The sequence below is a fragment of the Haliotis rubra genome, unplaced genomic scaffold (genome assembly GCF_003918875.1).
Source record: "Haliotis rubra isolate DU_JTF1 unplaced genomic scaffold, ASM391887v1 Scf139, whole genome shotgun sequence".
Classification (NCBI taxonomy): Eukaryota; Metazoa; Mollusca; class Gastropoda; order Lepetellida; family Haliotidae; genus Haliotis; species Haliotis rubra.
Genome location: NW_025765325.1, coordinates 282,734 through 294,969, shown reverse-complemented (window position 1 = coordinate 294,969; position 12,236 = coordinate 282,734). Strand labels below are relative to the sequence as shown.

General features: G+C 37.2%; 1 protein-coding gene across 1 annotated transcript in view; it reads right to left on the bottom strand.

Moving 5' to 3' along the window:
* Positions 1-12,236, bottom strand: part of LOC124268534 (ATP-binding cassette sub-family C member 5-like) — a 98,431-nt gene that overhangs the window by 63,479 nt on the left and 22,716 nt on the right. The window contains 2 exon segments of the mRNA XM_046703523.1: positions 3,633-3,723; positions 11,694-11,797. Coding sequence (XP_046559479.1) covers positions 3,633-3,685 — 53 coding nt within the window. The 5' untranslated portion in view covers positions 3,686-3,723; positions 11,694-11,797.

Sequence of the window (12,236 nt, the reverse complement as noted above, 5' to 3'; positions counted from 1 at the left end):
TTGTCACCAAAGATCGCTATAAAACAAATGTTAACAGCGCTCCAGTGATCATCGGAATGAGTGAGAGGTGACAACTTTACCATGGTGGGGAATCAATTTGTCAGGCCATGTGGGGAATAGGTCTTCGCCTAGAACCAGTAGTAGGCTATCCCAAGCATTTTCAACACAGCTTGTGTCAAGTACGCAAGATTTCTACATCAGAGCAATCCTGTTTTGCATGTTTAAAGCAGATCTAAACCCAACTCACTCATTCTCACTGTGTCATTTGTTCTCCAACACAAGGTGGGGTAGCCTAGTGGTTAAGGCGTTCGGTTGTCACGCCGAAGACTCGGGTTCGATTCCCCAAATGGGTACAATGTGTGAAGCCCATTTCTGGTGTCCCCCGCCGTGATATTGCTGGAATATTGCTAAAAGCGGCGTAAAACCAAACTCACTCACTCTAACACAAGGTGAGTAAATATTGCTTTTAGCCGCATCAGCAATTTTGCAGCTATTTGCGGCTGCTAGCACAAGGATATCTGAACACTTCTTCCCAGGATCTTGTTTCAAAAAAAGGTCGAAATTAGTGGATGCTACTATGCTAAATGCATTTAAAAATTCATAATAGCATTCAATTTTTTAATAAAGGCTGACATTTTTAGCGTCCCATGTTTTTGTTGATTTATATAAAAAAATTGTGAAAATGGTCGTCTAAAAACATTGTCATGCTCAGTTTGGAGCTACTTCCCCATATTCATTGACGACAATTAACAAAGTATTCCGAATATAAATTCAAGGAACTTAATCAATGCTTAGTACAACATCAGGATTTTCCAATTCAATGATGGCGGACCTTAGCAACCGCATGCAATTTTGTCAAATTTGGCATTTATGATCGAACATTATTACAAATAATATGATAACAAACTACTTAAAACGGAAGCGTGAAGGGGAAAGTGGTGAGGAATCAGGGATAAGGAATCATTTTTATGTTTTAGCTTATTGAAATTTCATTTAGCTTGTAGCTTAAAAAGTTACAAGCAGTCTTTTGCTTGTGCTTTGAAAAGTTAAGTTCTAACCCCGTAAGAGTTGACAAATCACAACAAATTAGTTTTTACCCAGATGTGACAGTTACAATATATAGATTCTTTCACCAGGAATGTGAAATGAACATACCAAACACTCAGTTTTAACCACAACGGAATTTCTCTGTAAGGCTAGACCAATTTCATTTCTTATTTTACTGATCCACCATTCCTATTTTTTAAGAATTTGAAAAAAAAAATAATTAAATTTTCCCCACTCAAAAAATTCTAATGTTTTTATTGGCCAAAAATGTAAACTTACATGACAATTTTTTTTAGATTGTTTCTCGCCCCATATACATGAATTGCCAAAAGTATAATACTTTTAGTATTTACAAGGAATATTACTTTGACGAGTGATTTTTTTAATAGATTTTTTTCCCTCCTCCTGCCTTTAGGATTTCGGAAGACGAAAATCCGTAAAACAAAAACTAAAATTGGTCTGGCCTAAAAGATGTTTTTACAAATGAGCCTGTTAGGACAGGCAAAAAATTGAGAAATGGTCGCCTAAAAACATTGTCATGCTCAGTTTGGAGCTACTTCCCCATATTCATTGACGACAATTAACAAAGTATTCCGAATATAAATTCAAGGAACTTATAGCCAATCAATGCTTAGTACAACATCAGGATTTTCCAATTCAATGATGGCGGACCTTAGCAACCGCATGCAATTTTGTCAAATTTGGCATTTATGATCGAACATTATTACAAATAATATGATAACAAACTACTTAAAACGGAAGCGTGAAGGGGAAAGTGGTGAGGAATCAGGGATAAGGAATCATTTTTATGTTTTTGCTTATTGAAATTTCATTTAGCTTGTAGCTTAAAAAGTTACAAGCAGTCTTTTGCTTGTGCTTTGAAAAGTTAAGTTCTAACCCCGCAAGAGTTGACAAATCACAACAAATTAGGTTTTACCCAGATGTGACAGTTACAATATATAGATTCTTTCACCAGGAATGTGAAATGAACATACCAAACAGTCAGTTTTAACCACAACGGAATTTCTCTGTAAGGCCAGACCAATTTTATTTCTTGCTTTACGGATCTGCAAGTCATATTTTCTCAAGAATAAAAAAAATAATTTTTTTACATTTTCCCCATTCCCCAAACAAATTTCTAATGTTTTTATTGGCCAAAAATGTAAACTTACATGACAATTTTTATTAGATTGTTTCTTGCCCCATCTACACTTTATAAATTGCCAAAAGTAAAATACTTTTAGTATTTAAAAGGAATATTTCTTTGACAAGTGATTTTTTCAATAGATTTTTTTTTTTTCCTCCTGCCTTTAGGATTTCGGGAGACGAAAATCGGTAAAACAAAAATTAAAATTGGTCTGGCCTAAAGATGTTTTGCAAATGAGTCTGTGAGGACAGGCAATACGTTATCTTGAAGTGAAGTTAATTTCAACCATTACATTATTTCACAGTGGGACTGAAGAACAAATGTTACGGATGTTTTGACAAACGCTATTTGCCCATCACTTCCCTGCTAAACAGGTCTTTTTCAAACGTACCTAGTTATCTTGTAAATTAAAATTGAGAATTTTTTTATATTTTTTTTTGTTTGTATATCTTCTAACCATGGTAAAGCCATGCTACAGTGGTCACATATAACAGCAGTGATTTCGGGGGAATTTTAGACAATGGGTTAGTCACATTTTCCCCCATGAAATTAAAGAGATTGACACAAAGTTCAAATAGACAATGAGCCTTTCTGTTTTTCCCAACATTTTTTCTGGGGGAGTCCATTTGCATGTTAAGTAGAAGCAGCAAGATGATTAACAAAATGCTACTCCTGGTTCAAAAGCAGCTTCACATATATATGTGACCATTGCATTAGAATTTTGGAGTCATTTTTTTTATGACCAGCTGATTATGAAAGAAAAGGCATACAGCTGATAATACTGATTGCTCATTTATATATTTTACAATACTAGGCTCGTGAGAAATGGCAGAGGTTGAGAGATTCTAACTGAAATTGTAAATAATCAAAATATGACATCCATTGATGTTTTATGAAAAATGTTCAATTCCAGACCACACCCAAAGGTCAAAAAAGATTGTACTTGTTGTTTTTCTCCCTGAGTGAGTTTAGTTTTACGCAGCACTCAGCAATATTCCAGCTATTTGGCGGCGTTCTGAAAATAATCAAGTCTGGACCAGACAATCCAGTGATCATCAGCATGAGCATCGATCTGCACAATTGGGAACCGATGACATGTGTCAAACCGGTCAGTGAGCCTGACCACGCGATCCTGTTAGTCGCCTCTTACGACAAGCATGGGTTACTGAAGGTTCATTCTAACCCGGACCTTCACAGGTTTTTTCTCCCTGATATTATGCACAAAAGACAAAAGCGACATAAAGTACAAGCTCGCCCTCATACACACGCACGTTCGCACAACGTCAGTCATCATGACCTTATATGATGTATAGTACCATCGTGAGGCACTGCAATACCAAGCATTCTGTAAGACCAAACACAAGAACACTCTCAACATGGACATTAGTATATATGATGCTTCGACCTGTAACCATGGTAACTCAGTCACTTTACTCACCCAGGACTCAAGTCCTCAAGACGTTCCTCGATGTCTGTGTTTCTGTCTGCCATGGTTGACTTGATTCTGTTTGGATGCTTAACACTTTTGCCTGCAAAGAAGAATGGACACGTGAATGATGTGAATGACGTGAATGATGTGAATGACGTGAATCTTGTGAATTATATGAGTGATGTGAATGACATGAATGTTGTGAATTATGTGAATGACATGAATGACGTGAATGACATGAATGACATGAATGTTGTGCATGACGTGAATGACGTGAATGATGTGAATAACGTGAATGTTGAGAATTATGTGAATGACGTGAATTATGTGAACGACGTAAATGATGTGAATTATGTGAATGACGTGAATGTTGTGAATTATGTGAATGACATGAATGACGTGAATGTTGTGAATGACGTGTATGTTGTGAATGACATGAATGTTGTGAATTATGTGAATGACATGAATTATGTGAATGACATGAATGACATGTATGTTGTGAATGACATGAATGTTGTGAATTATGTGAATAATGTGAATGACGTGAATGTTGTGAATGATGTGAATAATGTGAATGTTGTGAATTATGTGAATGATGTGAATTATGTGAATGCTGTAATTATGTGAATGTTGTGAATTATGTGAATGAAATGAATGACGTGAATGATGTGAATGACGTGAATGTTTATCCCCAGTCATCAACTTCCACGTAACATCAATCGTGGATATACCATGAGTTTTCATAAAGTGTTAAAATGCAACAAACACTATATTCGGGAATATATTTTCGCAGTAATATACAGATTCTGGTAACTTTCAGTATGTGTCCCGTTGAGTTCCAACAAACAAAAGGAGCCCCAGTGAGAAGGGAAATTCAGAACCTAAGGAAATCAAGACTTGCTTCATTTACGGCTTTAGCACTGCAGAAAGAGCTAGGCAGAAGGGAGTGAGTTTAGTTTTACGCAGCACTCAGCAACATTCCAACTATATGGCGGAGATCTGTAAACAATCAAGTCTTTACCAGACAATCCAGTGATCAACAGCATGAGCATCAATCTATGTAATCGGGATATGATATGTGTCAACCAAGTCAGTGAGCCTGACCACGCGATCCCGTTAGTTGCCTCTTACGACAAGCACGGGTTACTGAAGGCCAGACTTGTAGTAACAATAAAGAACATAAAAACTTTGGTTTTGGTGTAGTTTTTAAGTCTTTCAAGATTCTCATGCATGAATTGGCAACATGGATCCATCGAGTGAAGAAGAGATGCTAGCGTTCACGACATATATATCAGTCACTAACAAGAATACTAAATCCACCATTCTGGAGTGGACACAGATCTAAGCGATTTGATTGGTTGGGAGGCTCTGATGTGTCGTAGGACTTATTACTAATTATTAAGTTCTATGCAGTGGCGGATACAGCTTTTGAGAAAGGGGGATGCACAGTTTATTTTCACCCATTTTCATGAGAGTCATTTCACCCGTGAAGGTGCGGGTTAGAATATTGGCCTTCAATAACCCATGCTTGTCGTAAGAGGCAACTAACAGGATCGGGTGGTCAGGCATGCTGACTTGGTTGACGCAAGTCTTCGGTTCCCAATTGCGCAAATCGATGCTCATGCTGTTGATCACTGGATTGTCTGGTCCAGACTCGATTATTTACAGACCACCGCCATATAGCTGGAATATTGCTGAGTGCTGCGTAAAACTAAACTCACTCACTCACTTGTTTCAGTAGAGTGAGTGAGTGAGTATGGTTTAACGCTGCTTTTAGCAATATTCCAGCAACATCATGACAGGGGGACACCAGAAATTGGCTTCACACATTGTACCCATGAGAGGAATTGAACCCTGGCCTTTGGTGTGACGAGTGAACACTTTAACCACTAGGCTACCCCTTATCCCTGTTTCAGTAGACAAATATAACTCTTAGTCATTTGGCACATTTGACCAATTTGGTAGTAAACATATTTCCGCACGATTTCCAAAGCTACATCATCCAGTGATATTACATCAATCATTTTATAAATGACATATAATAAAGATATTACGACCCATGTGTGATTTCATATCATAAAAATGTCATATCCATTTGGAATAAACACGTGTCATATTTCTCATTTATGGTTATTTGACATACAGAGATGAATTATCTTTATTAAAAGCTCTCAGAATACAATTATCTTTCCTATATGAAATTTATGAGATAAAAACAAACTGAATTCTCAAATTATACAATTATTTTTCCTGTATGAAATTTATTATACAAAAACAAGTCTCATAATGCAATTTTATTTTTCTACATGAAATTCATGATTATTATTTCAAAAACTAACTGTTCTCACATTACACTTAATATTCCAATATATTCATGATACAGAAACACACCTGTGAAATAGATACAATGAACCACTATGAGGCTAGTGTGATATATATTATGCAGGGAACATTTTTATGTGATCTGACGAGGGCTCTTGGCCCATGCAGTTTGACATCTGAGGCTGTGAACACATTCCCCATCTTTTCATGATGATTTCGAGACTTTACGACGGGGTTCATTTTAAGTTCTCCATGCTGATTCACTATTGCAGTGAGTGAGTGAATTTAGTTTTATGCTGCTTTTAGCATTATTCCAGCAATATCATGGCGGGGGACACCAGAAATAGGCTTCACACATTGTAGCTTCACACATTGTATCTTCATGTGGGGAATCTAACCACAAGGCTACACCACTGCCCCAACTATCACATTGAGTGAGTAGGTTTAGTTTAACGCCGCTTTTAGCATTATTCCAGCAATATCACGGCTGGGGACACCAGAAAGAGGCTTCACACATTGTACCCATGTGGGGAATCTAACCCAGGTCTTCAGAGTGATGTGTGAAGCCCATTTCTGGTGATATTGCTGGAATATTGCTAAAAGCAGCATAAAACTAAACTCACTCATTCAGTCACTCAGAGTGACGAAGTGACGATTTAACCACAAGGCTACCTCAGCGCCCCGATACACTATCACAGACATGCCTGTTGGTTACAAATGCCACCCTCCAGAGCAGGAAACCACATGCAGCGCAACTTGAGAACCTTTACTGTTACCAGAAATGTCCATTTCTATAAATACGAAGTCATTACCTTAAGCACATAACAGCCAAAGTACCACATCAACAAATCAAAATCTAATTACACAATTTCACAGTGTAATACTATCTGGTATTAGGTTTGTAATCTATTTGAACAATTTTATCAAAAATATCATTTCACATTGTTTACAATTAATTTGTGAGTGAAGTTGTCGACAGTGCACTTACTCACCATTACTCTACAGCATCAACGGTCTGATGACTGCTATCACTGCCTTGAACCACCTGACTTTATTCCACAAAAAATGGTGGCATGTATCATAAATGCCTCACTTTTGACTCGTTCCAAGTAATATTTGTTGAAATGTGACTGTAATATGTCAACCTGACCTTTGCGCAATGGTGAGCAAAGGGGCCTTGTCAGGGCTTGCCAAATAGTTCCATCCGTAAAAAAATATACTCTTCAAAATAGGTAGGGGAACCCAGGGCTCCAGATAAGATTTAGCTCATGTGGGTACTGTACCCACTGTATTTTTAAGGAGTGGGTATTATGAATGTTGAGTGGGTATTTCATTTTCCGTTACCCACTGCTTTCAAATATGTGCATATTTCAGTCATTTTACCCACCTAAGTATTATGTCATTGAGTAAGTTTACTAAGCAGGTATGTTCTGCCTTATGTCATACCTAATCAAAACCAACTTAAATATAATGGAAATTATTTCATAAAAAATCACTCATCCTATACTGACAGTACAACACTTGTCCTATACTAACAGTACAACTTGATAGCAATCGATGTCTTTTCATTACGTAAGCGATTTTTATAAATATATTCCGTACGAATTTGTTTTAAACTTTTAGCGCATCTAACACTTTAAATGCGTATATTGGTACGCAACAATTATTTTGTCAATCCGTAATTGGAAATTTTCTATGCGTATTTTACCCGGATACGCAGCTTATCTGGGCCTCTGGGAACTTGAACTTTCAATTTGGATAGGAAGTATAAGCGTTTACAAACTTTTCAAAGACAGACATCTTATGAACGCACCACCATTTCTCTTTATCACCACCCTATACACAACACAGTAGCTTCATACACATGCATGGAGTGTCATTAATAATTTGACGGTTTTCAAGAAGGTCGATAAATCACTGTAGACCATTTAGTTTGACAATCATCTTGCATCACAGTTGTTAGTGTTTGTTTCTAGCTGTTTTTTTAGTTTGAAAATAGTACACAAACAAATTTTACGCCATACACCAATCATCTTTCAAGAGCAATTACTGTCCAAACAATGGTCATAAGGAAGTGCAAGTGGTGATGCACTCTCAAAATATTCATTAACATCTTATCAACATTGATTGACTCCGAGATATCTCCCAGTTTTTTCAGTCATAAATTATAATGAAGTTCCCCTACTTTTTATAGTTCCATTTAATAGGTCCATCCGTTAAAAAATATATGACAATAGCTTTCAGCTGTACCAAAGTGCTACACGCCATATAATTTCAATACATTCATTAAACTTTGTGACTAAAATAACACAATACTGGGATATATTATCCCTGCAAAAATAATAGTTTCAGACATAATTCTTCCAATCATAGCTTCAAAATTGTTTTAAGTTATTTTATTGGGTATATTTTAAACAACTCAAATCAGATTTGGAGGAAGCATGAGCACAGCTGATTGCAATTTCCGACTTAGCTTCCCGAGAAAATATACATGGTAATTTTAATACCTGCATTTAAAACAATGCCCAGGAGAACAGGAGATATGCTTTAAATTCCAAAACTTTATGCATATGGTGGTGATGTTGTTTTCTCAAATTTTATTTCTTAATTGACCAAAATTGTTAAAACATGTTCGTTCATACATGAATTCACTGACGGAATAAACGTAGTAATAGGCGCATTAAGCTTGGTTGCGATAATACAGCATATCTAATGTGCGTGCGTTATGCCCATCGTTGCATCATGGGAATTCGAGGAGTACTGAAGGATGCATTGTGGGATAATGTAGGTCAAAAGCGTATCATAAGGAAGGTTATGCAGAGTTATATTCTCGCTTATCCTAACAAACCTTAAGAAGGAAATGGTTGATCGAGTAGTCTGCTCTTCTTGTGTCATAAACACAGTTATACTAATGTAAATATTATATAATATTTATGAAGGCCCAGGTGTCATTGAGCCATTTTTGATAATAATGTGTCAGTATTCATATTTCAGTATATTTCAGTACATGCACAGTCAATCCGACTTCCATTTATCTGACAATCGGCTTTATATGACACTTTTGTCGGTTGAATCAATGCAGTTTAGTCTTGTTTACCCGACAGTACAGCGTTCTGACTCTGACAGGATCAATTAACAACCAACTGTCGTAATCACACAGTACGGTAATTAGTCTGACATTGAGATTAGCAACGTGTGTGATCAATTACCTGTGAATACACTGCCACGTGTCACTCAAGATGTTGTGATACGTTAAGAGCAATGAGGATTATGAACACAGTGAGTTATACCATTCAGGAATTGTTTAAAATAACAAATACTTAAAGGTATGAAAAGATAAAGGAAAATATTATGAAGCTAGGTAAAGGTCACTATACCTGTCAACAAAGGACAGTAAAATAACTAGAATATCACAGATTTTTAAATATAAAACAACTAAGTACCGAACTATAGATCACCAGCAACTGGAGGTAGATCATTATACTAGTGAGTGAGTATGGTTTTACGCCATTTTTAGAAAAATATCACGGCGGTGGACACCAGAATTGGGCTTCACACATTGTGCACATGTAGGGATTCGAACCTGGGTCTTCAGTGTGACAAGCGAATGCTTTAACCACTAGGCTACCCCACCACCTCGGATCATTACACTTAGGGCCATGGGGGACTTACAGTGCCTTTGCTATCTGCATGGACCCTGGCTGGATTTACTGTCAGATCACACCAATTGTAAACAAATCTATTCATAAATTAAAATAGCATATACTCCATGATTAAAGAAAGTAGTAAGTCTAAACTAAGTTTGAATGTTTTGGGATTTACGTACCCGCTCAGGAGGATAATAATTTTACAATACTTTAACCCCCTTTGAGGACACAGCCTCTAACAATCTCAGTTGATAAATAAATGTACCAGTTATCATAAAGATGACAGAATACTGAAAAATGTAACAATATATTTAGCACTTTACCAACAATTTGACTGTAACATCTGTTCATGGCGGTCAACGGCTTTCTACAAATACCACATCACCACAGAATCCCTCACGCTAATACATCACTTCTGACTAAACATTATATTTTTGTATCTCTGAGAGAGCTGGATAATATTTCCCTACCTACTCAGGTAACCGCATAATCTTTGAAAGATCTACAGAGACACAGATGAGCAAATATTTATGTGAAAACTCATTTCTCATTAAGTCTATTGCGTACAAGTACGCTTTATTTTTGTAAATACTCAATAAATGTGATCTTACATGCGTATACACAAAAATGTCAAATCTTAGCTTGCGTACCGGTGGAAAGATAGAATAACTGAGGTTCTATTTCAGGACATGAATTTGACAACTTACAGTCTGTCTTATCATTTCTCATATTACACATCAAATATTAATAACAAGCAAACATTTAAAGTTAAACTCCATTATATTTTTTAAATTAATGGAAAATGGTAAAATACCCAATGGAGTTTGAGTGAGGTGAGTACAATTTATTTGGTTATTCAAAGGACTGACTGACTGAGTTTAGTTTTACGCCGCTTTTAGCAATATTCCAGCAATATCACGGCGGGGGACACCAGAAATGGGCTTAACACATTGTGCCCATGTGGGGAATCGAACCCGGGTCTTCGGCGTGACGAGCCAACGCTTTAACCACTAGGCTACCCCACAGCCCCGGTTATTCAAAGGAAAATTAGGATACCCAATTGAGATGAACACAAGCGCATACATAACTCAATGATCCAAAAAGTTATCTGTAGCTCTGGATCTATATTCAAATACTCATGACACAGATGCTTTTATTTGGCTATGGATTAGGTTTAGGTGAGGTGAAATTGGGTTTAACGTCGTGCGTGAGAATATTTCGCTCATATGACGACGTGCATGCGTGTGTATGGGTATGTGCGGCTGCTTGTACTAGCCCAGACTTAAGCTGGTTTTATAGTGCTAGTCCACTGAGATACCATGCCACAGTGAAGCATGAATACCCCACTCAGACACATTATACTGACTCCGAGCTGACCAGTCCTTGTTGTACCCATTAATGCCGAGCGTCAGGCAGGGACCAAAAAGTACCATATTTTAACGTCTTTTGGTATGACGCGGTCGGGGATCGAACCTGCGACCTTCCGCTCACCGGGCGGACGCTCTAACCACTACACCAGGGAGGCGGTCTATGGATTAGGGTATTGTGCAAATGTATCATTGTGTACAGAGGCCCAGACAAGCTGCGTATCCGGGTAAAATATGCATGGAAAAGTTCCAATTACGCTTTGAAATATAATTGTTGCATACCAATTATGCATTTAAAATGTTACATATGCCAAAATTTACAACAAATGCGTATAGAATATATTTATAAAAATCGCTTGCGTAATGAAAAAGACATCGATTGCTATCAAGTTGTACTGATAGTATAGGACTAGTGTTGTACTGTCAGTATAGGATGAGTGATTTTTTTATGAAATCATTTCCATTATATTTAAGTTGGTTTTGATTAGGTATGACATAAGGCAGAACATACCTGCTTAGTAAACTTACTCAATGACATAATACTCAGGTGAATAAAATGACTGAAATACGCACATATTTGAAAGCTGTGGGTACCGGAAAATGAAATACCCACTCAACATTCATAATACCCACTCCAAAAAACATACAGTGGGTACAGTACCCACATGAGCTACATCTTATCTGGAGCTCTGACTGTGTACGCAGTTTTCTTTGGTATTCATTATAACACTCACCCTACTGCCATGACTCCACTCCTCACACTGACGTTGGTGACGAGTACCTCATCATATACTGTTTCATCATGTTCATGTTTGAAACTATTTTCTCACCCTTTGGTCTGCAAAATATAAAAACAAACACTGACAAATCACATGAGTGAGTGAGTTAGTGAGTATGGTTTTTACACCGCTTTTAGCAATATTCCAGCAATATCACGTCAGGGGACACCTGAAATGGGCTTCACACATTGTACCCATGTGGGGAATCGAACCCGGGGTCTTCAGCATGATGAGCCACGCTTTAACCACTTGGCTACCCCACCACACTGACAAGTCACCTGTAGATAATACACAATTAAAGGAATAAATGCATATGTAGAGACCGGCCAAATTATTTCATTGCACTATACATGTTAACATTGTGAATGTGAACTGTGATAGTCTCTAAAGAAATCCCTGAAAAACAACATTTGGCAGTTGTTATTATATTCTCAGATAGGGGAGGGGTAGAAGAAGAGGAATGGGGAGACAGGAGGTGTAATATATATATATATATAC